The sequence below is a fragment of the Podarcis filfolensis genome (assembly GCF_964270895.1).
Source record: "Podarcis filfolensis genome assembly, chromosome: 6".
Lineage (NCBI taxonomy): Eukaryota > Metazoa > Chordata > Lepidosauria > Squamata > Lacertidae > Podarcis > Podarcis filfolensis.
Window position 1 is genome coordinate 95,323,977 of NC_139609.1, and position 27,664 is coordinate 95,351,640.

At 47.2% G+C, this 27,664-nt stretch overlaps 2 protein-coding genes across 6 annotated transcripts in view; both read right to left on the reverse strand.

Annotated features, from left to right (window-relative positions):
• Positions 1 to 27,664, reverse strand: part of ANGPT4 (angiopoietin 4) — a 199,884-nt gene that overhangs the window by 168,313 nt on the left and 3,907 nt on the right. For all 4 annotated transcript variants that reach the window (XR_014549184.1, XR_014549185.1, XR_014549186.1 and 1 more), the window contains exons 2-3: positions 4,066 to 4,221; positions 3,716 to 3,837 (exon numbers count right to left, since the gene is read on the reverse strand). Coding sequence is in view for 1 of the 4 variants with exons in the window: in XM_083618834.1 (XP_083474960.1) it covers positions 3,716 to 3,837; positions 4,066 to 4,221 (278 nt within the window). In the remaining 3 variants the exon portion in view is untranslated. The remainder of the gene's footprint in view (positions 1 to 3,715; positions 3,838 to 4,065; positions 4,222 to 27,664) is intronic.
• RSPO4 (R-spondin 4) overlaps positions 1 to 27,664 on the reverse strand; it is a 199,046-nt gene that overhangs the window by 120,200 nt on the left and 51,182 nt on the right. The gene's annotated exons all lie outside the window — the stretch shown is intronic.

Here is a 27,664-nt window from a genome sequence, read left to right on the forward strand (position 1 = left end):
GCATCTAGCAGGGCTCTTTGTATGTTCTCATGCTTGCCATTTTTAGAGACCGTCCCCGAAGGAGAGAGTGCGTGCATGTGTTCTGGAATAACAAAGGCCGTAACAGGCAACTTCTACGACTCTGTCACTGCTGCTGCTTCTGTCATCACCATGCACTTCATCAGTTTATTTTTGCAGCCATCAGGGATTTCATTTTTTAAAAAGAAAAAAAAAGACAACATCTCTCGTGATGCTTCTGCGCCATATTGGTGCTGCACGATTGGCTCCCCTCCCCACTGCCCCCATCACCTTTCTTTGGCCAGGCGAGATGGCCATAAATTGGCTTTTCATAACAGTTTGGCACAGCAAACGCCTCTTGGGAACAATCCAAAAAGTGCTGCGGTTGCAAGAGAAATCACCCCCCAAAACTTTGGGAAGCCAGCTGGCCGGGATGCAACGAGCACTGATCTCAGCACAGTTTGGATCCTTTGCAAGAATGGAGAGGAACTGCAGCAGGGAAACCAAAGTCACTCCAAAGTGACTCCATATAGCTTTTAATTTTGATTTCTAGTTTAAGGAATATTTGAAAAAAATATGTTAATATTTAAATCTTTGAATAGCTTTGGAAGTGGATATCGGCTGTAGGGTTAGAAGTAGAAGGTAGTGTATTTTAAAATAGTATTATTTGAAAGTGATAAATTGTGAAGTTATTTTAAGTGTGTGTGGGGGGGGGAAAGATGGTTAGAAACTATGATATATGTAAACTGCTAAAGATGAAGTAAAATGAAAATCAGATAGGTGGGACTTGGGGAAGCCCACTTAACAATGTTTAGGAAAATAAGGATAAGACAAGAATTTGTTTGTATTGTTTGTATTGTTTGTGTTCTTTATTTGTGTTATAAAATGAATATTTTTTTTTGAAAATAAATAAATAAATAATTTTGATTTCTAAATGCTCTTTTGTGCTGGTCTTATGAGAGTTGAGCGGCAGGGTGTTGCTAACTGCGAGCAAATCTTCATCCTCCAAGGATCTGAAGCTGGTGCCCAATTGTTTTTCTACTTATTTCATAGAAGGTTTTTATTTTCCTCTCCCGCAAGGGACCAAAATGTTTTAAACTGATTCATCTAGCTCAGCAGCTCCCCACCAACCCCCCCTTTTTTGCCCATAACCTCTTGAAAATTCCTGGGGGTCTCAGATGGATCACTTAGTGATTTTCCCACCTGCTGTAGCAATTGTAATTCCATAGAAATTCATATCGTAACGCAGTAATATACAATGGAAGAAGCGATTAAAAAATAGAATTAAAAAAGCAAGAGGAATATTTAAAGCGATGGATGTCCTGTTTCCCATCTTCAACCACGAATCCAGAGACATGTCATGGACCACCTGGATAAAGCTCATGGATGTATCTGATGCATCAACTAAATGTTGTGACCACATAGGCAGGAGGGACTTCAGTTGTGGGCTGGCAGGCAGACTATGGTAAGGTTACCAGATTTTTTTCAATGAATCCAGGGACACTAGGAATGATAGGGGACTGATTTCTAAATCCGGGGACTGTCCCTGGGAGACGGGGACGTCTGGTAACCTTAGACTATGGCTTCTACTTAACTACACTCTACTCAGGGTAAAAGGTAAAGGGACCCCTGACCATTAGGTCCAGTCGTGGCTGACTCTGGGGTTGCGGCGCTCATCTCGCTTTATTGGCTGAGGGAGCCGGCGTACAGCTTCCGGGTCATGTGGCCAGCATGACTAAGCCGCTTCTGGCAAACCAGAGCAGTGCACGGAAATGCCGTTTCCCTTCCCGCCGGAGTGGTACCTATTTATCTACTTGCACTTTGACATGCTTTCAAACTGCTAGTTGGGCAGGAGCAGGAACCGAGCAACGGGAGCTCACGCCGTCGCGGGGATTTGAACCACCGACCTTCTGATCGGCAAGTCCTAGGCTCTGTGGTTTAACCCACAGCGCCCCCGGCGACAGGGTAGACCCACTGAAATTAATGGACTGACCTTAGTCATGCCCATTATTTCTACAGGATGAATGCTGGATACAGCTCTGCACCACTTTGAGAACTTGCACACCCTCCATCCCCAGTCAATGGAACTCGCTTTATCCTTTGCTCCTTATCTTCTGGGAACCAAGCAGCAAAATCCACATATTGGTCCTCGGCCAACAAATCCATTAGTGACCTAATGGAACGAGGTGCTCCTTTGGACAACGCTGCTGGAATTACAGAGAAACCAAGAGGCCCTCACATATCAGCAGAGCCATGGATGGTGATGGCTGGGAAGAGAAACTCAGTCCTTTGGAAGCTGAGATCTGTAGTCCAGGAGAGCAAGACTGAGATAAGGAAGAGAGCCAATTGCAGTTGGGGATTTATTTCAACGCCTCCTGAGTACATTTCTGGACAGGGAATCAACCAAGAATCAAAGCCCAAGCCCTGCTGGGTTCTTGGCTCATAGGATTAGCAAACTGGAGATTCCTTTTACCCAAGAGAATGTGTTTGTAGCAACTAATGAAAGAGAGAATGATTTGCTTTAATAAATAATAATAAATTTTTATCTATACCCCGCCCTTCCCGGTTCAGAAAACCGGGCTCAGGGTGGCTAACAATTTAAAACACTTAATTGATGAGACAAAAAACAGCATAAAATACAGTATAAAATGTGAATAACGATAAATTCAGAATTCAAAAATCAATTTAGGGGGGAAATCCATCCAATAAACATTCGATGATCACCAAGGCTAGCTGGCTCAATTAGTCCTATTTGGGCTAGCGAGGAGACCAGGGGAGAATTAGCTGTGGGATCCCAGAGCAGGTAATCTTCATAAAAAGGGGAGGGGGAGGGAAGGAAGGGGAATAAAAGATCAGGCTGAATTCAAATTAAAGGCCAGGCGGAATAGCTCTGTCTTACAGGCCCTGCGGAAGGAAGTTATATCCCTGGTCTCATGGGACAGAGCATTCCACCAGGTCGGAGCCATCACTGAAAAGGCCCTGGCCCTGGTGGAGGATAGTCTGACTTCCTTAGGGCCTGGGACCTCTAAACCATGATTATTCATGATTATTCATGGACCTTAAGGTCCTCTGCGGGGCAGACCAGGAGAGGTGGTCCCGTAAATACAGTGATTCCCAAACTTTTTCAGGCATCGCTCACTTGGTTCCACAAACTCATCCCCAGTGCCCCCTCTACCTTAGCCTATAAAAAGTATACAAAATAGTGGTTCGACCCACAAAGGAAGATAATAGCTGTAACAGTAACAATAAATTGCACATTTATTCAAATTCCAGTTTATAGCTATAGGTTCCCAGATAAACTCACTTATAGGCACAGGTGTGTGTGCATAAAATATTTTTATGCATTCTTACTAACAAAAACAAGGTGAAACAAATATATAGCCGGAAGTATTTATATATATATATGTGTGTGGGGCCTGCCTGGTGTTTTCACATGAGTAGAATGTGTGCTTTTGTTTAAAATGCATCTCTGGGTTATTTGTGGGGCATAGGAATTTGTTCATCCCCTCCAAAAAAAAACATAATATAGTCCGGCCCCCCACGAGGTCTGAGGGACAGTGGACCGGCCCCCTGCTGAAAAAGGTTGCTGACCCTGGACATAAAGAGACCCACCTCCAGCAGCAGCCCTGAGCCCCTGAATATATTCTCTGCCTTGAAAAGAGGCAGCTCTGCAGGAATCCAGGTGCTCCTACACCTGCACAGGTGTTCCTACACCTACCTGTTTCGGTTCTGCAGCTTGTGGATCTCGTTCGTCTGCATCAGCAGCTGCTTCTCCAGCTTATTGGTGGACAGAGAGTTCTCCAGTAGCTGGATCTCAATGCGAGAGGTCTGGTTGAGTACCTGCGCAAGGCACAGAAGAAAACCTGAAGCTGGGATGAAGTACCGTATAATGATCTATAAATATATTTTATAAACGAATAATACATTCTACCCTCACAACTACAGGATTGCAGATTTGGAAGGTACACCAGGGTAGCATCTAGACTGACCTCTGGAAGCTCATAACAAACTTTCTGTATTTCTTCTCTTCTTCAACCCTCTTTCCTCCATTAGAAAACCTCCACCAACCTGAGCCTCCACGTCGGTCAGTTTCCTGGTCTGCTCCGCTGTTTGGTTCAATAGGTTCGTTCCAATCTCCAGCATCGTGGCCGTCTGGTTCTGCACCACGTTCTGCTGGATCTGCACCATTTCTGACTTCATATTCATCTGGATGTAGCTCTCCAGCTAAAGGGGAAGGAGTCAAAATGTTAAGGCAAACTCCTCAAGACCTTTCCTCCCCCTCTGTCTTGCCTTCCTCCAGCCCATTTGACAAAAAGGTCCCTTTGCTCCCCCCCCTCCCCATTTCCTCCTTCGGAAGAAATAATTGAGAAACTCATTCGGATGAAATAATTGCGGCGTTTGTCTCTAGAGAGGCACCTTGGGTTCTCTTGGCTCCACAACGGTGCCAAATCTGGAGCAGTTCTTGAGAAATATAACTCAGGGCAATTTGACCAAGATGATGCTCAGGGATGCTTTTTGTGGTCAGGCAAAATCCTGAGCTATCTAGAGGTCTTGACATGTTGTCAGCAAACCTGGAACGCTGCCTCCATGAGAGACTGGGGGTGGAATCTGCTTTTGGAAAAATTTATCTCTCTGAGAAATGTTGGCTAAGAAAAGCGCTGGATGTTTATGGTGTCCCTGAAATCCCTCTCGTTTTCTAGACTCCCATTTTCTCTTGCAAAAATCCTGCTTCCATCCAACATACAGGTTTCAATGCTGGAGCTGGATAGCTTCTCTGAGAAAATAGGGGCTCTTTCAAAGATGAATTGGCAGAGAATCTGCAGGGAGGAAAGGCATTTGCTCGCCCCGAATTCTCCTCTCCAAAAAGGAGATCTGGGATACTAACAGCGAACTTGTCACCTGAGTGTGAATCGTCATATATGGCCTCGGCCCAGTACACCTGAAGGAGTGTCTCCACCCCCATCGTTCAGCTCGGACACTGAGGTCCAGTGCCGAGGACCTTTTGGCGGTTCCCTCGCTGCGAGAAGCAAGGTTACAGGGAACCAGCAAGAGGACCTTCTCGGTGGTGGCACCTGCCCTGTGGAACAGCCTCCCATCAAATGTCAAGGAAATAAACAACTACCTGACGTTTAGAAGACGTATGAAGGCAGCCCTGTTTAGAGAAGTTTTTAATGTTTGATCTTTTACTGTGTTTTTAATATCCTGTTGAAAGCCGCCCACAGTGGCTGGGGAAACCCAGCCAGATAGGCAGGGTATAAATAAATTATTATTATTATTATTATTATTATTATTATTATTATTATTATTACAGCCCAAACAGCATCACTTGACCTGAAGGAGCATCTCCACCCCCATCATTATGCCCGGACATTGAGGACCAGTGCCGAGGGCCTTCTAGCGGTTCCCTCACTGCGAGAAGTGAAGTTACAGGGAATCAGGCAGAGGGCCTTCTCGGTAGTGGCACCCACCCTGTGGAACGCCCTCCCACCAGATGTCAGAGAAAAACAACCACCAGACTTTTAGAAGACATCTGAAGGCAGCCCTGTTTAGGGAAGCTTTTAATGTTTAATAGGTTATTGTATTTTAATATTCTGTTGGAAGCCACCCAGAGTGGTTGGGGAAACCCAGCCAGATGGGTGGGGTATAAATAAATTATTATTATTATTATTATTATTATTATTATTATTATTATTATTGAGGGGAGGAACTCACAAAAACTTCCCAAGGAAGACTGAGTATGCTCAGTGAGCACGGAATATCGAGTGTCTATTTGGGGCGGGGCAGGGAATGGAATGGAGTATTTGGGAAACGGGCATGGCTGGCCAGCACCCTGAACAGGAGCACTCCACACGGGATTCCCTATAGCAACTGTGCATTTGTTGTGAGGCACACGCAATCTTTGCCCCCAAAGCCCTGATATATTGGATGAAAAGAAGGCAAAAAGCACTGGCCCCCGCTCCCTCTCCTGCTTCTCCTCTTCCCCCTTCTCCAACTGGCCGGCAGCTGGGAAAGGTCTGTGTGCATCTCTCCCTTGGGATCCGCCAACACCATTCCGCATGGCTTGGGGCAGGGTAAGAATAAACATGTCATTTCCTCTAAAGCACTTCCTATTCCAAGCCTTTAGCTGAAAGAGCTTCAGGGGAGAGCCAGCCTTAATCAGATAATTGCTGTGATCAATCCACTATAGTTTCAACTGCATTGTTTAAAGGGCTTGCTAACTGAGCAAATCACCCGCTTGATGGACTGCTCACAGTTGCTGGCTTGGAGTCGAGGAATATGGAATCCCAGCCAAAACTATTCCAGGATGAAGGGTGCAGCACAAATAACAGCTCTGATGGTGCAGTTGCCTGTTGTTGTTTAGTCGTGTCCGCCTCTTCGTGACCCCATGGACCAGAGCACGCCAGGCACTCCTGTCTTCCACTGCCTCCCGCAGTTTGGTCAAACTCATGCTGGTAGCTTCGAGAACACTGTCCAACCATCTCATCCTCTGTTGTCCCCTTCTCCTTGTGCCCTCCATCTTTCCCAACATCAGGGTCTTTTCCAGGGAGTCTTCTCTTCTCAGGAGGTGGCCAAAGTCTTGGAGCCTCAGCTTCAGGATCTGTCCTTCCAGTGAGCACTCAGGGCTGATTTCCTTCAGAATGGAGAGGTTTGATCTTCTTGCAGTCCATGGGACTCTCAAGAGTCTCCACCAGCACCAGAATTCAAAAGCATCAATTCTTAGGCGATCAGCCTTCTTTATGGTCCAGCTCTCACTTCATGGATCACTGCCTTGCCGTGGCGAAGGGGCTTGAATAACTCAGAGAAGCTATGAACTATGCCGAGCTGGGCACCCAAGATGAACAGGTCATAGTGGAGTGTTTTGACCAAACATGATCCACCCGGAGGAGGAACTGGCAAGCCACTCCAGTATCCCCGCCAAGAAAACTCCATGGACAAAGACAACAGGCAGTTGGCTAAGCACTGTATTTCTATACAGGTCTGTGGCAATCACACAGGGTCCCCGGATGTTTAATGGTCTATTGATCCCTGTGCCACCACTGTGCTCGCTTCCCCACTGCCACCAACCCGTTACTCTCAGGTAAAACACTGAGTCCAGACAGTTGTTAAAAGTGAACCAAAAAACAAGTTTATTTTACAAACATTAACAAGTTTATGGTTTCTCGGATAATATCCCTGTCAGTATCTTAACTTTAGTTTCTTTACCAGCCTATGCCTTCCTAATACCTTCTGACTGATTATCTCAACTGTTTGACTGACTCCTCCTAGAAAATTCTCTCACTCTCTCACACCAGACTAGCCCAACCCACAGACTGTCTCTTCGAACTCCAGACTATCTTCTCAACCACCCCAACTCTAACTCCCCCCAAAAACCTCTGTGCTTAAACCTTATACCTTATGCCCCTTGGGTTCCCATTGGTTAGTCATTTAACAATTAGTCATCACCTTGCCAACAAAGGTCCGTATAGTTAAAGCTATGGTTTTCCCAGTAGTGATGTATGGAAGTGAGAGCTGGACCATAAAGAAGGCTGATCGCCGAAGAATTGATGCTTTGAATTCTGGTGCTGGAGGAGACTCTGGAGAGTCCCATGGACTGCAAGAAGATCAAACCTATCCATTCTTAAGGAAATCAGCCCTGAGTGCTCACCAGAAGGACAGATCCTGAAGCTGAGGCTCCAATACTTTGGCCACCTCGTGAGAAGAGAAGACTCCCTGGAAAAGACCCTGGTGTTGGGAAAGATGGAGGGCACAAGGAGAAGGGAACGACAGAGGACGAGATGGTGGGACAGTGTTCTCGAAGCTACCAGCATGAGTTTGACCAAACTGCGGGAGGCAGTGGAAGGCATGCTCTGGTCCATGGGGCCACGAAGACTCGGACGCGACTAAACAACTAAACAACAACAACAAAACCCTTTCCTTATGAGCCCAGTATGATGTCACACACCTAGGAGGGCAAACGCCACAAGGTCCAATTCCTGTCACCAGTGCTTTTTGCTAGGGATACACAGGGGTACACATACCCCTAAACATTTTGTGAAACTTTGTACTTTTGTCCATTTGCTTTCCCCCCGATTTGAACTATAAAATGGTGATTTTCTTGAGTCGAAATGAGAGTACCCCTAACATTTTTTAAAGAAAAAAACCCCACTGAGTTAAACTATGGAACTCCCTGCCACAGGAGGCACTGATGGGTTTAAAAGAGGATTAGACAAATTTAGGGAGGAAAAGGTTGCCGATAGCTCCTACCCACGATAACTAAACGCTTCTGAATACCAGTGGCTGGAAACCACAAGAAGCGAGAGAGCTCTTGTGTCCGGATCCTGCTTGCGGCATTTCCTTAAGGCATCTCATTGGCCACTGAGAGAACAGGATGCCAGAGGGCAAATTTTGCAGAAGGGCTGCGTTTCAGTTCCCATATTGTTTCAGAAAGTGAGGTTTGCCTTGAATCGTGACATCTAAAAGCTGACCAGCGACGTCCCTCTAAGCATCTGGGTCTGATCTGGCTGAGGGCAAAGAAGATGCAGCGGCAGAGAGGGGCATCCGCGAGTTGTCACTGAGAAAAACGGAAAGACGCCTCAAGCTTAGGATGCAGATGAAAGTCAGATGTCCCTTCCTCTTTCTCAAGCCACCAGGGAGATGAGTTTCCCAAAACTGGCCTATTTTTAGGAGAGGTTGTTGTGAATCAAATGTTTGGTTAATTTGATACATCCCAGGTGCCCCCTGTTTTTGGAAGGACTTGTGGGAGACAGGGAAATGGGGACTTCAGAATACATGCTGTTGAGGCCCCTGAAGCAAGAACGTAGCAGAAAGAGATTCCTACTGCGGAGGGACCAGGCCTTGAACTAGGAGTCTCTGGGTGTGAAGGACCAGTTTTCCTGCATCACAAGATGCCTGTAATGATCTCAGGCAGGCAAGCAAGCCCCGATAAGAAGTAATGACTCTCCGGCAGTTTTATGTGCATTTATTTAAAACATCCAGAGCACGGCTTCTCGCCTGCTCGCATTGGCCAGTCTGAATCTCTACCCCTTTCACAGCAGGAAGGATGCCAAATTCCCGCCCTTCCCCTCTTGCCCTACGGTTGTCCTCTGACCTTATCCAATCTCCTAAAACGGGGACTGAGAAGCTGGCCTTCCTACCTCCCTACTTCCACTTGACACACTCTCAGTCCTCTGCTTATCTGCTGGTTGCCTAGCAATGCTCTAGCTGCCTCCCAACTCTCCCGCTCCTTGAGAGCTAACAGTGTCATCTTTGGGAAGGTGGGGGGGTCGAATCACCCTTTCTTGGCTCTTTCTCTCACTTAGTTCAATTTCTGAGTCTGACTCTTGCGCTCAGATGAGCCATGTTCCCGACAATGCCAAGACATATGCAGATGGCTTTCAAAGGACTAGGCTCGATCCATGAAGGGCAGGTCGAACCAAGCCCCATAATAAACCCCAGCACCAAGTTTACCCTCTTCCCCTCCTTCTGCAACACACTTCTGGACACAGCAACTTTGTTAGACACGATTCTTCTGACGGTTAATTCCCCAGCTTAAGGACATAAGAAGAGCCTGAGGCAGGGAGTACCATAGGTCCATAATAGCTGTCTTTCCTGAATATATGCCCTTCCCTGGATGACCTGGAATATCCCAAGAGAGAAGAGGACAGTCAGTCTGAGTTATGGGTAGCCCTTGCAGGAGCCGATGAATCAGTGGATAGAATGGATAAGGCAGGACCAAAGGTAAAGCAGAGCCAGGGGAGAAAGAAGAATAAAGGAAAAGCTTTGTGCCAGAGCAATATTCAGCTGGAGAAGGAAGCCCCTCCCTGTCTAGAAAGCACCATTGGTCAACCTGAATGGGCAGAGCGAGCTCATTTTCTCTAAAAATGTTAACTCCTGCAATTCAGCCTCCCACCACAAGAGGCAGTCACACAAAGATGCCAGCAGTGCCAATAGTTTTCCATTCTCTATCATTCACCATGGTGATTTAATAGGCTGGATTGCAGGAAGCAGACATCTGGATTCAGCCTCAGATGTTGCCTCTTAACACCACAATAAACTCCCTTGCAAATGGAATTAAATTTATAAATAAGAAAATGTACGATAAGGAAAGCTATGTAATATGATAGGACTGTGATATGGTCTTTTGAAACTCTGATATTGGAAACTGCTACATATAATTACTAAGAAATTTGGATGGAAGAGATTCGAGGAAATCAAACACTATGTTTATGAAGATGGATGGTACTTAATTTTAATTAATTAAGTGGTAATATGTTGTATGTATCTTTTTTCTTTTTTCTCTTTTTCTCCTATTTTTTGTTTGTTTTTATTATTGTTAATCTTTTCTTACTATGTTTATCTACTGAAAATAATAAATATTATTTTTTTTGGGGGGGGGAATAAACGCCCTTGCAGCCACCTCCCTTGTGCTATGATGTGCAGAGATGTTCTGCTGCGGATTGTTGAAAGCTGAGGGCTTAGCAATAGCTTGGGGTGGACTCTTCAAAAGGTGTTTGGAATGATGGAGAGAAATATTTCAATCCTTCAAATGTGTGGCGTCACCTACATCATCTGCGTGGCACATTAGGAGTAGTTTGTCGAGCAGAGGGTAGTATCTGGAGAGAACATGTCAGTGTGAATACCCACAGCTCCTGGAGACTTTCCCTTAGTGTCACATTGTTAATCCTCCAATTTTGCCAGGTGTAATGGTTATATGGGGTTGCTCGTGCGTAAGTTGCCGCCACTCTTGGTGAGGTTGCCTGGTTAAACCTTTTCCTGGCTGGACACCCCTTCACTTCGTGGCTGTTTCAGTCGCTAGCAGAATCCGTCAGTGGGCGTTTCTTGAACTTCTTCCAGCAAAGAAGTTCTTTGACGCCAAGTCTACACCTACTTTCCCTGCGCGGAAGTCTTCTGCGCAGGGTGGGTGTGGGTAGCGGAGGACCTGTGCTCTCCCCACTGGTCTCCGGCGAAGAGTCCTGGAGCCCCCTCTCCAATTCCCCCATCCGCCCCCCTTTATCCCTGGTGTTACGCTGATTTCCTTCCCCAGCCGATGAGTCCCCTCTCTCCCTGCTGGGCCCTTCTCCGGCATCGCTTGGGAGCCTTGCCTCCACTTCTGGCTCCGAGGTCAGTTCCCTGACACCGGGCAAAAGTTTTGTTTATGAAAATGAACAAATTTGAGTACAGGAAACACAAGCAGAGGCTGGGGGAGGGGTGGTCACGGGTCGAGGCTGGGAGGAACACATTACCCAAAACAACATGCCCACCAACTGCAACTTGGCTTCTCATTTTCTTGTGGAAAGGGGCATGTCTAATGTTGGTTAAATGGAGCAAAAAATGGAGCAAGTAGAGGCAGCTGGCTTGAATTAATCAGGACTGAGTGTGAACTGCTTCTTGTTTGTCGCAAATATTTTCCAGAGCTTGGTGTAAGAGCATAAGAAGGAGCAGGCCAGTGGTCCATCAAGCCCAGCCTCCTGTCCTCACACTGGCAAACCAGATGTGGGGTTCTCTCCTGGTCAGGAAAGGAAATCTGTTACAGGAAGTTAACGTTATGCCAAGTGTGCTGGGCCCCGGGGTAACCCATGCAATGTGGTCCAGGACTGGTTCAGAATCTGAAGGTTCTGCTACGAGTCAGTCCAACAGGGCCAAGGCAGGATACGAGGCAGGAAACCAGGCAAGGACAGGTGCAGGATCTCAGGCAGGATCTAGCATGCAGCAATGTTGCTCCCGCAACCTGGGGTGGGGTCCGACAGCCTTTTATCTTTGTCAGGGTAACAGCTGGTCCTGATCCGCCGGCGACTCACCTCCCTGTTTTGCAAGGAGACACTCAACCAAACATACAGAGGAAAATTCCCTTGGAACTACAGAGCCAATCAGAACATGTGCTTCTTCGGTGAGGATCATGTCACTTTGTTTGGATGCTAACCAACACCTCCACACAGCTCCCTCTCAGCTAGTTGGCTTTCAAATCAAGATGATTAACCCTTAAGTTGCATGATCCTTGACTTCCAACAAATAGCTGATTTGCTCTTGCAAGCAGATTGCCATCAGATGTACACCGAAAAGAAAGCCGTGTCTGGATCTACACGCCGTTGTCACATGCAGAGCACAATGATTCAGAAGTGAGAGCCTTGCGCCGTGTTTTAGAACGGGGAACATGGTGTGCAATTAAGCCAACTGTAGATAATAAGAGGGATAAAATGTGTAATGACAGCTTGGATTGCTTTACAGGAAAGTGACCCAAATAAGTGACGCCAGCATGAGGAAAGACAGAAATAGAGGGTCAGAAGTGAGTGTTTTGTTTGTTTTTTGTCCTTTTAATACATACCCCAGAAGGAACTCTGAGTTCCTTTTCTTGACAAACTTGCTAACTGGATTAGTCTGCTCAAGTCAAGTTTCATTCGAGTGCAACTCAACAGACTGTCCCGATGAATACAAAGAAACAGCCCATAAAGGGGACTAAGCTGTAGAAGTCTGCAGAAATTGTATTAATTTGATAGTTGGGTGTTGCTGTGATGCTGTCCTCACATCCCTGTACTTAGGGATGTAAGGAGACCGTGATTTCCATCGTGTCATCCGTTCATAAAAACATAAGATGAACCTGCTCTCACAGTGGCCAGCCAGAGGCCTGTGGGTAACATGCAAGGAGGATTCGAACACAAGAGCAACCCTCTCCCATCCTGTGGTTTCCAGCAACTTGCATTCATTGCTGCCTCTGACTGTGGTGGCAGAGCAGAGCCATTGCTGCTGTTGTTTAGTCGTGTCCGACTCTTCGTGACCCCATGGGCCAGAGCACGCCAGGCACTCCTATCTTCCACTGCCTCCCACAGTTTGGTCAGACTCATGTTTGTGGCTTCAAGAACACTGTCCAACCATCTCGTCCTCTGTCGTCCCCTTCACCTTGTGCCCTCAATCTTTCCCAACATCAGGGTCTTTTCCAGGGAGTCTTCTCTTCTCATGAGGTGGCCAAAGTCTTGGAGCCTCAGCTTCAGGATCTGTCCTTCCAGTGAGCACTCAGGGCTGATTTCCTTAAGAATGGATAGGTTTGATCTTCTTGCAGTCCATGGGACTCTCCAGAGTCTCCTCCAGCACCATAATTCAAAAGCATCAATTCTTCGGCGATCAGCCTTCTTTATGGTCCAGCTCTCACTTCCATACATCACTACTGGGAAAACCATGGCTTTAACTATACGGACCTTTGTTGGCAAGGTGATGTCTCTGCTGCTAGTAGCCATCAATGGTTATTCATCTTCTCCATGAATTTGTCTCATCCACATTGGTGGCCCTCCCTGCCTCTTGTGGCAAGGGGTTCCATAGTTGAAGATTGCTCTCTTTGAAGATGTATTTTGTCTGTCCTGAGTCTTCCAATTCAGCCAATCTAAACCAAATGACGACATTTCTAAGTCTTTTTAGGGTTTTCAGAATCTGAAATCTCAAGACCGGGGAGGTTTTCTGAGAGCAAATGACCACCGGCCAAAATTGCTGGCCATGCACAACAAGGCCTGCTCCAGGTCACACGGAAACTTTGCTCCTGCTGAACCCAGTGGGATATGATGTTTTCCCTGGGGGCAGGAGGAAGTTTCATTGAGAAATCCAAGGCTTTTTCCAAGATCCGCAAGATTAACACAGGAAATGGGGAAAGAAGAAGCATCCATAAATGAAAATCTGATCTTCCTCTGTGTTTGTGTGTGTACTGTTCTTTTTTTTTTGTAGTGTTTAAATTGTTGGAAAAGTAATAAATATTATTTTTTTAAAAATGGGGGGAAATTATGAACCACATTTGTGTTTTACATGGGAGTTACATTCTGGGGAGATTGTACGTAAAGGCAAAATTGCATATACTGTAGTCAGAATGATCCTGGAACCGTAACCCCATAACCATCCCTACCTTTTCAGAGATGGAGCTCCAGGTGGACCAATCCTGTTTTAAAGCCATACAGGTTGGTAGCCACCTTCCTCCAGTGGCAGGGAGTTCCACAGTATGACACGTAAAGGGCATGTGACGCGTAAAGGTGCTGCTTTATTTCATCTGTCTTAAATCTCCCCACATTCAGCTTAAGCCTCTTCCGCCCTGCAGAGGAGGTGGGATTGCGGGCGTCACGGCCCAGCCCCCGCGCGATTGGGGGAATCCCCGGCCGCGTCACCCCCCTGGCCAGCCAATTGGCTGGCTTTGGGGGCATGGCCTGCCCGATTTAAACGCAAGTGCGGCCGGGGATCTCCCTCTTTTCCCGCATACCAGCTGTTCCTGTTTTCCCCGCCCTATAAGGTTTTCGTTCCTTGACCTTGCTATGGACCTCAGTTGGTCGCCGTTGAGGGGCCTGGTAGGAATTCTTCCACTTGGCAAATTGGCACCAGCCACTTGGTTTTTGCCTACCTCATAGCAAATCATCACAACTTTCTTGGTATTGGCGGTTAGGCATTGGTATTGATCTTTAGATGGAAGAGGGGAGATAGCGCCATCACCTGCCCCGCATATAGAAGGGTAGTCCGATAAAGGATTCTGGGGGGCGTGGCCCTGTCCGAAGCCTAAGGAGGTGAGGGCCTAAGGCACGCCCCCAATTGGTGACCCCAGGGGAGTTCCTAGTTGATGTGCATCAGCAGGACTCCCCCTACTGGTGGTTAACCCTTCCTGGACTTCAAGCGGACGGGCTGAAGCCGGGTAGTCTATTAGGACCAATGCCTAAGCCAATACCGCTCATCACCTGTAACCAACTAAATAAAGTTGTGGCCATATTTAGCCCATTAACCTTAAATAATTGTGTCATGTATCTTTATTTCCACTGGGGGGGGGGAACTCGCCACACAAATTGCACACCCACGAGCTCTACTATTGAGAAAGGGAGAAGAGTTTTGTTCTCTCCCCTTTCTTCATGCTGTGCATAATTTTATCAGCTTCTATCATGTTGCCCCTTACTTGCCTTTTCTCCAAACTAGAAAGTCTCAAAAGTTCCTGACCCCGAGCATTAGGAACATGCAGAAAAGCAGCAAAGTCTACTCAGTTCCGAGAGGTACAATGAAGTTATTTGCCCTGGATTTGAGCCAAATTGCTTTCCATCTCCCGGCCTGTTCCTCCTTCCGTCAAGACTGATAGTAGCTGTTATGTATAGTGGTACCTGGGTTTCGGGTTACATACGCTTCAGGTTACATACACTTCAGGTTACATACGCTTCAGGTTACAGACTCCGCTAACCCAGAAATAGTACCTCAGGTTAAGAACTTTGCTTCAGGATGAGAACAGAAATTGTGCTCCGGTGGCAGCGGGAGGCCCCATTAGCTAAAGTGGTGCTTCAGGTTAAGAACAGTTTCAGGTTAAGAACGGATCTCCAGAACAAATTAAGTTCTTAACCCAAAGTACCGCTGTACTAAGCTTGGATCCTAGAACAATAGGCAAGTAGGATCCTAGAATGCAACAATGGATTGGCTTGCAGGAAAAGAGCAATCAGGCTCCAGGAGGAAGTTAATCAGCCAATCAGACGGGATTTGTTGTGTAAATCATGTACAGTGGTACCTCTGGTTGCAAACAGGATCTGTTCCGGAGGCCCGTTCACAACATGAGCAGAATGCAACCCACATCGTGCATGGGTCGCGATTCACCGCTTCTGCACATGCGCGTGATGTCATTTTGCGTGTCTGCGCATGCACGAGCGGCAAAACCCGGAAGCTACTTCCGGGTCACCGCGGGACGCAACCTGAAAACGCTCAACCTGAAGCAAACGTAGCAAGAGGTATGACTGCATATAAAAGCCTGAGATTTGGGGGGCAATTCAATCGCTGTTTTACAAGCTGCAACAAAGAGCATGAAATCACTACAGGACTCCGAGTATATTTCAGTAGCTCTGCAGAAACTGTAGCTATCTCTTAAAAACCACTCCAGTGAGTTTGGGGGGAGCGTAAGGACATCTTGCTAATTCACTTTCTCCACAGCTTCTCATTAATCATGGTTGCCTATTGCCTAGTGCACAAGACCCTCTGCTCCCCCTCCTCCTTTTTCGCTTTCTCCCCGCTGCCCCATGTTTTCCTTTCAACTAAATCGAATCTCTCCCACAATGCAAAACATCGAGTTCAGAAAGGAACTCGAAGCCCAGGCCCTGTCGCCCTGATTTCTGACAAAGCCAGAATAACAAACTCAAAACCATCAAAAGTGCCAGCGAGGGAACAGGACGGGGTCGCGGGCACATGCCTCGTTATTTTGGGAACGGCAGGACCGATCTGTGCTTTCGTTGTCCCTGGGAAGCTTCCAGAGAGGGAAGGATTTGCTTGAAATGTGCAGTGTAGCAGCAGTTTAAGGGAAGGAGGGAGAGAAATTCAGGGAGGGTGGAGACAAAGGAGAGATGGAGGATTCTCTCCTCCAAATACCGTTCTTTCTCTTCCCCTCTTCCACTGAAGGAAGGAATTTGCTACACCACTGCAAAGTTGGCTACCTTTGGTGGAGAAGGCCGGGGAGTCCTATAGGGTCTTAATTTGCCGCCTGTTTATCTTCAAATTAAGAAGTTAGTGTGGCAATGGCAGGGACAAACAGATAGTTTAAGGCTGCCAGACTCCAACGAGCAAACATGATCCAGAATGTGTCCTCAGCCAAGCCTCTTGCTTCTTATGGCATCAATATTCATGGTGTACACACTCGCTTTATGTGTGTGTGTCTGTGTGTGTGTGTTAGGGATGGGAGGAAATTCAGTTTTGTTTACATTTTAATGACAAAGTTGCCTAATTCGCACCCTCGAACCAGTACAGTGGTACCGTTCCGGAGCCCCGTTCACATCCAGAAGCAAATGCAACCTGCGTCTACACGTCCGTGGGTCGCGATTTGCTGCTTTCGCGCATGCACATGACGTCATTTTGAGCGTCTGCGCATGCGCGAGAGGCGAAACCCGGAAGTAACGCGTTCCGTTACTTCCGGGTCACTGCGGAGCGCAACCTGAAAGCGCTCAACCTGAAGCACATTTAACCCGATGTATGACTGTATATGAATGGAGGTGCAACTATCCTCCGAAATTGGACTTCCTATTCGAATTTGGCCATGCAGTTCTCCAACCAGCCAATGTGTACAAAAACACAGATATTGGGGGGGAAGCGTGCATACGAACGGATATATATGATTGAAGATCACATTATATTTGGAGGAATTAATTGGGGGAATCGTGCCTATCAGTCAAAATGTGCCTATTAGTTATTTAAAGAAATTCTCACTAACTGCTGCTGGATTGACATGAGGATTGAAAGAAATTGAACTGAATTTAAGATTGGAAAAATGAGAAACCAGGAGAAATCACAAAAGACAGATTTATCCATCGGGGGGGGGAGCACTCTGCATATGCACTAACAAGAACAAGAACAACAACATTTTAAATTGCATTTTAACCTGTATTTTAAATTGGTTTTCTTTCCTTATTATGTTTTTACTGAAATTTTATTGATGTTAGCCGCCCTGAGCACAGCTCTGGCCGGGGAGGGCGGGGTATAAATAAAATAAGTTATTATTATTATTATTATTATTATTATTATTATTAACAACAATGCTGTCAATTTCCTTCATAGTAACCCCTGGCCTCCACAGGCAGGCATCATGGCCTGAAGACAGGCAGAACTTTCCCTTTAACTGCCTGGCCAATATTTTTCTTACATTTTCCAATTCTTTCACAACCCCCTCCTCCCCTCCGCTTGCCCCCCCCCAATGCCTGCAACAGAGTTGTTTTTTCAGGACCTGGATCCAAAGAAAACAGGTCCCATTAAGTGCTTCCAGCTGGATTTATGAAAAACAGGCCTGCTTTGGAAGAGGCGCCTTGTGGCATGGGGGTCATGGGGACACGGGTCTTTTGGAGAGGCGGTCGGGGGGGGGGAGAGCAGATGCTCCCCCTTCTCTGAGAAATCCTTCAGGTTCCCTGCACAGCCACAATCAGGAAGCCCAGAGCCTCAGGGTTCAGCATGCATCGCTTCTCATTTTAAATGGACAGCGATGCAAACCTAGCCATAGCCAGAGACTTTCAGAAGAAGAAGAAGAAGAAGAGTTTGGATTTGATATCCCGCCTTTCACTCCCTTTAAGGAGTCTCAGAGCGGCTCACATTCTCCTTTTCCCTTCCTCCCCCACAACAAACACTCTGTGAGGTGAGTGAGGCTGAGAGACTTCAGAGAAGTGTGACTGGCCCAAGATCACCCAGCAGCTGCATGTGGAGGAGCGGAGACGCGAACCCGGTTCCCCAGGTTACGAGACTACCGCTCTTAACCACTACACCACACTGGCTCTCCAGCACACTAAAGATTTGTTCTCAGTTTGATAAAGAAGAGTTTGGATTTGATATCCCGCTTTATCACTACCCGAAGGAGTCTCAAAGTGGCTAACGATCTCCTTTCCCTCCCTCCTCTACAACAAACACTCTGTGAGGCGAGTGAGGCTGAGAGACTTCAAAAAAGTGTGACTAGCCCAAGGTCACCCAGCAGCTGCATGTGGAGGAGCGGAGACGCGAACCCGGTTCATCAGATTTACGAGTCCACCGCTCTTAAGCACTATACCACACTGGCTCCAATGCACCTCTTTAAGTGCCATGCCTTCCCACAAAGAACCCTGGGAGCTGAAGTTTAGTGTGGTTTGCAGGATTCTCCGTTAGAGGTCCCAAGCAACCCACCGACAGCAAATCTGCACACCGATTAACTTCCAAATCCTGAAGTCTTTAGGGTTGAAAATGGCTCTACCTGGTCAAATCACTGGGGGGGAGAGTAATGCCCATGTTTTCAGGACTTATAGATGGTAAAGGTAATGGGACCCCTGACCATTAGGTCCAGTCATGGATGACTCTGGGGTTGCGGTGCTCATCTCACTTTATTGGCCGAGGGAGCCAGCATACAGCTTCCGGGTCATGCGCCCAGCATGACTAAGCCACTTCTGGTGAACCAGAGCAGCTCACAGAAACGCTGTTTACCTTCCCGCCTGAGCGGTACCTATTTATCTACTTGCACCTTGACGTGCTTTCGAACTGCTAGGTAGGCAGGAGCAGGGACCGAGCAACGGGAGCTCACCCCGTCACGGGGATTCGAACCGCCAACCTTCTGATTGGCAAGTCCTAGGCTCTGTGGTTTAACCCACAGTGCCATCCACGTCCCTACTTATAGATGGCCACCTTGCAAGACACAGGTGCAGGACACAACCCTTTTATCGAATCACACAATTGTAGAGTAGCAAGGGTCCTCAACAATCACCATGTCTAACCTCCTGCAGTGCAGGAATGTCAACTAAAAGCTAAAAAAGCTAAAGGGCCCCCGAACGGTTAAGTCCAGTAAAGGCAACTCTGGGGTTACAGCACTCATCTCGCTTTCAGGCCGAGGGAGCCAGCGTTTGTCCACAGACAGCTTTCCGGGTCACATGGCCAGCAGGATTAAACCGCATCTGGCGCAACGGGATACCATGATGGAAACCAGAATGCATGGAAATGCCGTTTACCTTCCCTCCACAGTGGTACCTATTTATCTACTTGCGCTGGTGTGCTTTTGAACTGCTAGATTGGCAGGAGCTAGGACAGAGCAACAGGAGCTTACCCCGTCGCAGGGATTCGAACCGCCGACCTTCCGATCAGCAAACTCAAGAGGCTCAGTGGTTGAGACCACAGCGCCACCCGCGTCAACTAAAGCATCTATGACAAATGGCCATTGAATTTCTATTTAAAAACCTGTAATGAAGAAGATTCTGCCACCTTCCGAGGGAGTCGGTTCACTGCCAAACAGCTCTTACTATAATAAAAATAGTAACAGTCACCACAACAAATGTATAAATTTCTTGATATTTTAGTGTGGTCCTTTGGAACTCCCTGCCTATTGATTCCAGGCAGGCACCTTCCCTGAATTCCTTCCAGTGTTTAGACAAGCCCACCCAGATATTTAGAAAGTTGATGTGAGTTTTAATCTGTTTCCAGCCTACTGTTATTTTAAGTTTCCCAAAGTTTTAAATTTGTGTTCATAACTTTTCTTATTGTCTTATCTGTTTTGTAAACCTCCTTAAGTTGTTTTCTTTTAAAAAGCCTTTCAAGAAGTATAGGAACTTTGTGGAATAAATAAAATAATAAGTAACAGCAGACACCCTCACCTTAGCATTTGCTGAAATTTGCAGCGCTGTGAAAATATTATGAAATTTCGTTTCAGCGAATCTGGCATTCTCACCATAGCTGTCAACGTTTCCTTTTTTAAAAGGGAAATTCTCTTATTCCGAATAGGATTCCTCGCAAGAAAAGGGAAAAGTTGACAGCTATGATTCTCACGCTGCCTGGTTCTGTGCCAGACACGATTCTGTGTTCACGAATCTAATGCAAGGATTTGTGTAATGCACGCAATCCTGACTCGGATCTGACCGTGCAAAGTGCGCTGAAATCTTTGCATGTCCTCTAGCGAAGAGTCTCAGCAGTGGGATTTGGCTCTTGAGGAAGAAAGGAGTCGTGGTCGTTGCTGGAGGCTCAGGCAGTAGTTCCTTGCTATTCTACCCCCGTGCTCTGTGTACATTTCGTCCTGCAAAGCGTTGCTGGGTCAGCCAGACTTTCCCAGTAGCTGCCTCCGGTGCAGCTGTGTACACAGAAGAGAGCAGCCGGATGTCCAATATCAAGAAGATACTCTTCCAAAGGAACGTGGAAAGAGTCCTCAGCTTCAAGTGGCTACAGACCTTCTAAGAGGGGCTACTATTTTCCATTGAGGGACTGCTCAGAGCCAGCTCAGAGCTAAAATGATTTTGATGCTCAGGCCATGGATGCATTTAATTTCTCTATCTCTCCACCCAACTTACTAAGAGCAACATCAAGTCCTAAGCCAAATTGGTAGGGGCAGTCTTGTGTACAGTGGATGCTCGGGTTGTGAACGTGATCCGTGCAGGAGGCACATTCACAACCCGCAGTGGCGCGTCTGTGCACACGTGGGTTGCAATTTGGCACCTCTGCAGATGCACACAGCGCAATTTAGTGCTTCTGAGCATGCACAACCCCCGAAACCCGGAAGTAACCCATTCCGGTACAGTGGTACCTTGGGTTACATACGCTTCAGGTTACAGACCCCGCTAACCCAGAAATAGTACCTCGGGTTAAGAACTTTGCTTCAGGATGAGAACAGAAATCGTGCTCTGGCGGTGTGGCAGCAGCAGGAGGCCCCATTAACTAAAGTGGTGCTTCAGGTTAAGAACAGTTTCAGGTTAAGAACGGACCTCCGGAATGAATTAAGTACTTAACCCGAGGTACCACTGTACTTCTGGGTTTCGGCGGGTCCGTAACCCAAAAAAACACACAACCTGAAACGTCTGTAACCCGAGGTATGACTGTGCTCATTAAGCTCACACAGCTTTATTTTATCAGTCAGATTTATTATTATTATTAATTCAATTTATGCACCGCCCTATACCCAGAGGTCTCAGGGCAGTTCACAAACAAGACTGCAACATATAAAATCAAACCAAAAACAATAACCCAATTAAAACTCCCCAAAAAAGAACCGCATTCTAAAAGGGTGTTGGATGTCAATAAGATCAACCAAAGGCCTGGTTAAAAAGGAACGTTTTTGCCTGGCGCCTAAAAGTATATAATGAAGGCGCCAGGTGAACTTCAACTGGGGAGAGCATTCCACAGATGGGGAGCCACTGCAGAGAAGGCCCCGTTCTTGTGTTGCCACCCTCCGCACCTCTCGAGGAGGAGGCACACGAAGGAGGGCCTCAGAAGATGATCTCAGGGTCCGGGTAGGTTCATAGGGAAAGAGGAGGTCCTTGAGGGATTGCGGTCTTGAGTCGCTTAAGGCTTTATAGGTCAAACCCAGCACTTTGAATTGGGCCCGGAAACTTAATTGGTAGCCAGTGCAGTGGTACCAGGATCAGTGTAAAGTGCTCAAACCATCTTGCTCCGGTGAGCAACCTGCACCAGCTGAAGTTTCCGAACCATCTTCAGAGGCAGCCCTATGTATAACCTGCTTTTTTTTAAAAAAAGAAAAATAAATCACAAAGGTGAGCCTAATTAATTTGGCAGCTTTTTTTAAAGAGGTGTGTGTGTCTACAGGTGAAATGAGTTAAATTATTTTTAAGATGAGATCCAAACTGGCTGGTTTCAGAGGTGCTGTCTTATGGCCAAAACATGCAATGTCAGAACATTGTAAAAAGAGCCCGGCTAGTGGATCGGGCCCATGGCCCATCTGGCCCAGCCTCCTGTTCCCACAGTGGCCAATGAGATGCCCTCATGAGAAACCAGCAAGCAGGATTTGAACACAGGACCCCTCTGCCCTCCTGTGGTTTCCAGCAACTGATCTTCAGAAGCATTGCTGCCTCCAGCTAGTAGCCATCGATAGCCTCCTCCTCCTCCAGGAATTTGTCTAATCCTCTTTTAAAGCCATCTAGGTTGGGGGCCCTCACTGCCTCCTGTGGGAGGGAGTTCCATAGTTTAACTCTGGGTGTGATGGCCTGGGACTCGGGCTCGGACTCGGAGCCAGAGGAGTCTCAGTCTGCACTGGATCCTTTGCCTCAGGCATCACCTGAGCCAAGTCTGGGGCCTGATCCTGAAGAGCCCCAGTCTGCACAGGTTCCCCTGCAACAAGCCCCAGCTGGGCCGAGTCAGGGGCCTGAGCCTGCCCTGGCTCCAGATGCGGGGATGACCTCATTGCCTCCAGCTGGGCCATCACTTACAGCTGCTCCACTACCGGTTGGGTCAGGGGAGGCTGAGGCGGCCTCTGGGTCTAGTAACCCACTGACGTCTCCTGAGCTGCAGAGACTAAGGTCTGAGAGAAGGAGAGACCTGAGTACTCGCAGGAGGAGTGCTCGCCTTCGGGAGAGACAGGGAGGTGAGTCGCCGGGGGATCAGGACTGGCCGCTACCCCGACAAAGATGAAAGGCTGTCAGACCCTGCCCCAGGTTGCGGGAGCAACATTGCTGTATGCTAGATCCTACCTGAGATCCTGTACCTGTCCTTGCCTGGTTTTCTGCCTCGTGTCCTGCCTTGGCCCTGCCAGACTGACTCATCATGGTACCCTTGGATTCGGGGCTGGACCTGGACCATGTTGCTCAGGTTACCCCCAGGCCCAGCACACTGGGCAGTGTAAGTAAGTGCTTCCTTTTACATGTTCAGAATCTTCCAACATTCGTCTCAATGGATGAATACTAGTGTTTATGAGGGAGGAAAACTGTATCAAACATATGTCGCAACAGGAGCGGGAAACCTGATTTTAAGAAATTGTATTACATTAAAGTAATTTGGTTGGCTCTGTAATAATTTGGGCAATTAATATAAATAATTGCAGAAAACTTTTCTCTGTCGATTTTCTCCATGCCACACATAATTTCATCAACGTCCATTTGATTTAATTTCCCCAGGGCGCTGATTAACCCCTGGCATAAAGAGGCAGAGTCAGTTCCCCTCTGAAAGTCAGCCTATATCTGCATCTTTGCATGTAAAAAAGCAAATTTTACGCAAATCCCTATGCCAGGACTGTACCCCGGGCCATTTAAGCAGCGCAACGTATCCTGCTCAAAATCTCCGTTTTGAAGTGACCGTGGTGGAAAGCAGACTGAAGAGCGGGGGCTCACAAGCATTCACCCCCCCCCCCGCAACCTCCCATTCCATTTCTCATGAGAAGAAGGCCCAGAGATTCCTCCCCCTTTGCCGGGGAACTCAGTTCCTTCCAGTTGTCCACCGGATGCTATGGGACGCTCTCTGGTCCCAACCCAATCAGGGATGGAGTTATTTGCAGGTCTGACGCAAGCAACTGTAGCTTAGATGACAGACGAGAGGTCCAGCCGGTCCTCTAGAGAGAAGACGACTTTTCTCCTCGCCATGGCCATCTCCTATTTCGGAGGGAGTCGGCTGCCAGGAAAATAGTGGGGAGGAGGGAGAGGAGAGCTGGGCCCCCCCGATAGATATTCCTAGCTCCTTCTCTGAATCAATCCGCTTACCTCCCTCCAGTTTGTTACAGGGGAAAATCTAGGTGCGAGGCTGCTCAGTCACCCAGCTCGTCGGGCAGAGCCCGCGGGTCCCTGTGGAATAAAAGAAGGAGTCCAGCCACCAAATAGCTGTAGACCAAAGTTTATTGTGCAACAGGTTCAAAGAGGAATTTTGAACCCCGAGGATGGGGTGACAAGGACTTTTAAAAGTTTCCCACCGTATCCCAGAATACAGTTTGTACAGCATCTGTTATGTACTGAGTTGAAAAGGATCCAAAAGGCAGCAGTCTGATTGGTCCTAGAACAATAGGATTCAGAATGCAGCAGTCTGATTGGTCCTAGAACAATAGGGTCCAAAATGCAGCAGTCTGATTGGTCCTAGAACAATAGGGTCCAGAATGCAGCAGTCTGATTGGTCCACAGGAGTCACCCGAACCAGCTCCAGGTGGAAGTGAATCCGCAACCTGATTGGCCTACAGGTGAATCCCGGAATTAGCCAATCACGTGGGGCCCATTGTGTAAATAATGTATATAAAGCAGACATTCTGGGGGAACTTCCATTCCTCCTCACCACTATGAGCTGAATAAAGAGCATGGAATCCACTCTTGACTCCGAGCATATTTCAGCATCATTGATACATCATTGCTACATCACTGACATGTCACAAAAGGGGAGGGGTAAACGGGTTATACTAGTTTAACCTGGGCAAATATGTACAGACAAGTCCTTGGTACAAGATTATCATAAGCAGACATGGCAGGGCAAGACTCAGGTATAAGATTAGCATAGGCAAACACCTTCTGAAGTCCCACCACCCAAAGTACAATAGAACTTCCTTTGCATGTCTGGCCCATTGGCAAGTCCGGTGTTTCCTTGGCCAACAATCAGCTCAGCAATTGTCCCCTCTGGGAACTTCCTGGATCCTTTTTCAAGGGGAAAATAGCTTTGGAATGGAGGAAAATGGCAAAGGAGTTAATTTTATATTATTTTTAAAGCTAGGTAACTTCCCTGAGCTGTCAAGTTGAAAGGATACATTCAGGCATAATATTTGTAACATTTAACAACTTTAAAAATGTGCCCCCTCCCCGTAATTTCCGTAACAACTTCAAATCTATCTTATCTATCTATCTATCTATCTATCTATCTATCTATCTATCTATCTATCATGTATCTATCTATGTCAAGGTTGTGTCTCCAGTTCTTCACTTCCACTCTCATGAGAAAAAAAATGTGCAGGCCAATTGCTGGGTGAGAAATCAACTTATCCCCACCTCCCAATGGTCTTCTGGCCAATGACTGCTAAGGGCCAGGCTGATGGACGGGCATCTAACACATCTTTTGACAAAAATTGCCTTCACACTCCATGATTCTTGCACCTTTTTCTCCAGGCAACACTTTCAAGATAAAAATTCGCTCGTGCCACACCAAAAATTTTTCATTGATAAGTAATGTGTTGGGAAACAAAAATAAAAAAACTCCTAGCATTCATGACACAGAACATGACTACTTTATAATACGATCACGGGACATGCAGAAAGTATAAAACGATGCAGCTACATAAGAAAAAATGTATCACTCCCAAAATATAATCATAAGTACCTTAACTGTGTATAAAAACACAGTAAGAGGAATGAGCTCACTTTTGCAAATAAAAGAAATATTTTGATACTATGCCATACTGCACTGAAATGTAGATGTTTCTTTCATGGTCCTTGAATCTTCCTGCCACACTTGCCAGCCTCTCCTGCCACATCAGTGTGGCGCATCGCACGCCCTTTGAGAACCACTGCCATAAGACACACACACAAATTTGCTCTGTGATTCCCACATTGAGGGGGATGGACTACAGTCATACCTCACGTTACGTTTGCTTCATGTTACATTCTTTCAGGATACGTCCCGCGGCGACCCAGAAGTACCGGAAAGGGTTACTTCCGGGTTTCGCTGCTCACGCATGCGCAGAATCGCAACCCACGGGTGAGCAGACGCGCCGCTGCGGGTTGCGCTCTTTTCATGTTGCGAACGGGCCTCTGGAATGGATCCCATTTGCAACCAGAGGTACCACTGTAGATAACTTTTGGGGTCCCTACCAACTACATTTCTATTATTCTTTTTTGTTGTGAACCGCCCTGAGGTCTATGTATGCTAGTGTAATTAATGAGGGACGCAGGTGGCGCTGTGGGTTAAACCACAGAACCTAGGACTTGCCGATCAGAAGGTCGGTGATTCGAATCCCCGCGATGGGGTGAGCTCCCGTTTCTCGGTCCCTGCTCCTGCCCACCTAGCAGTTTGAAAGCACGTCAAAGTGCAAGTAGATAAATAGGTACCGCTCCAGCGGGAAGGTAAACGACGTTTCCGTGCGCTGCTCTGGTTCGCCAGAAGTGGCTTAGTCATGCTGGACACATGACCTGGAAGCTTTACGCCGGCTCCCTCGGCCAATAAAGTGAGATGAGTGCCGCAACCCGAGAGTCGGCCACGACTGGACTTAATGGTTAGGGGTCCCTTTACCTTTACCTTTATGATTCTATGATTCTGTATTAGATCACTGGTATTTAAGTTTTCAGTTCTTTGGCATTGCCTGACATTGTCTGTGCAGAGTCCCCCCCCCTCATCCGCCGCCCTTGCACATCAGCACATATAAATTGTTGCCTGCAAGCCTCCGAAAATCCCCCCGGGAGCTGAGTTTAGATGAGCCCCAGAAGCAAAGTTCTGGTAGCAAGATGAACCAGAGGACACTGGGAAACCACATCCTCCTGACCCTCCTCAACTCCCAGAGGTAGGATTAGTGATGGCCGGGGGGTGGTGTGGTGGAGAGGGACTGGTCATCGCGGGGGTGGGGGGAAGAATAATGCGACGTCCAATATTCACACACATTGTCTCCTTCGGGCCAGGCTATGAGTGAGTGCTCAGCTGGAGAGGAAGGCACTCTGTGCATGCTCAGTAGCTTCACTCCATCCAAGAGTACAGATAAAAACTAGTTCTCTAGCCTCCTCCCTCGTAGACTCCAAATATTTCCAGATCTTTACTATTTGGCTCTAGCAAATTATATCTCTTCCGTCCTCTCCAAAATGACAGCAACAGCTTTCTCTCTCTCTCAATCCCCACACGCCACAGTTTCCAAACTCTGTCATGTTTCAGTGTGACCAAGAAAGAGAACCAAAGGCGGGGCTATGCCTATCAGGAGGTGTGGCCATGCAAATAGGCGCATGCTTAATTCTTAACGCCTGGAGTGAGAAGCAGAAGAAGAAAACCAGTGGCCTTGGGTGCATCCCCCCCCCCCATTTGAATGAAATTTCCATTCTCATGGGCACACCAGGCACTTCTGCATTTCGGAACACTGCTTTGGGGAAGAGAAAAACACGCCCCTCGTCCCTGTCTCCGGAAAACCTCAGAGTAAAAGAGAACCTGAGAATTGAAGAGTTGGAAGGGACCCCCCCCCCAAGCCATCTGGTCCAACCCCTTGCAATGCAGGAATTGTGGGAATGTTCAGGGATGCAGGAGAGGATATATTGTTTGGTTATAGCCTTTCCAACTTGTGTTAACAAGTTCACAATTTAGCAGAGTAACATTCCCCCTTCTGAACTCACAGCGGATGCATTTGCTCAAGCTCGCTAAAGCCTCTAACTGTTCTGGTATTTCCCCCTTATTCCCTCATAAAATATAAGACACGACACAGTCTTCTCTAAAAGTATAAAAAGAGTTTACTCACATGTCATTCTGTTCACAATGGGATCCCAGAAGGCAGACTTAGCTTAGAAAAGTAACATATACCTAGAAACTATCCCATAAGAAGACAGTCCCTTTGTCCTCAAAG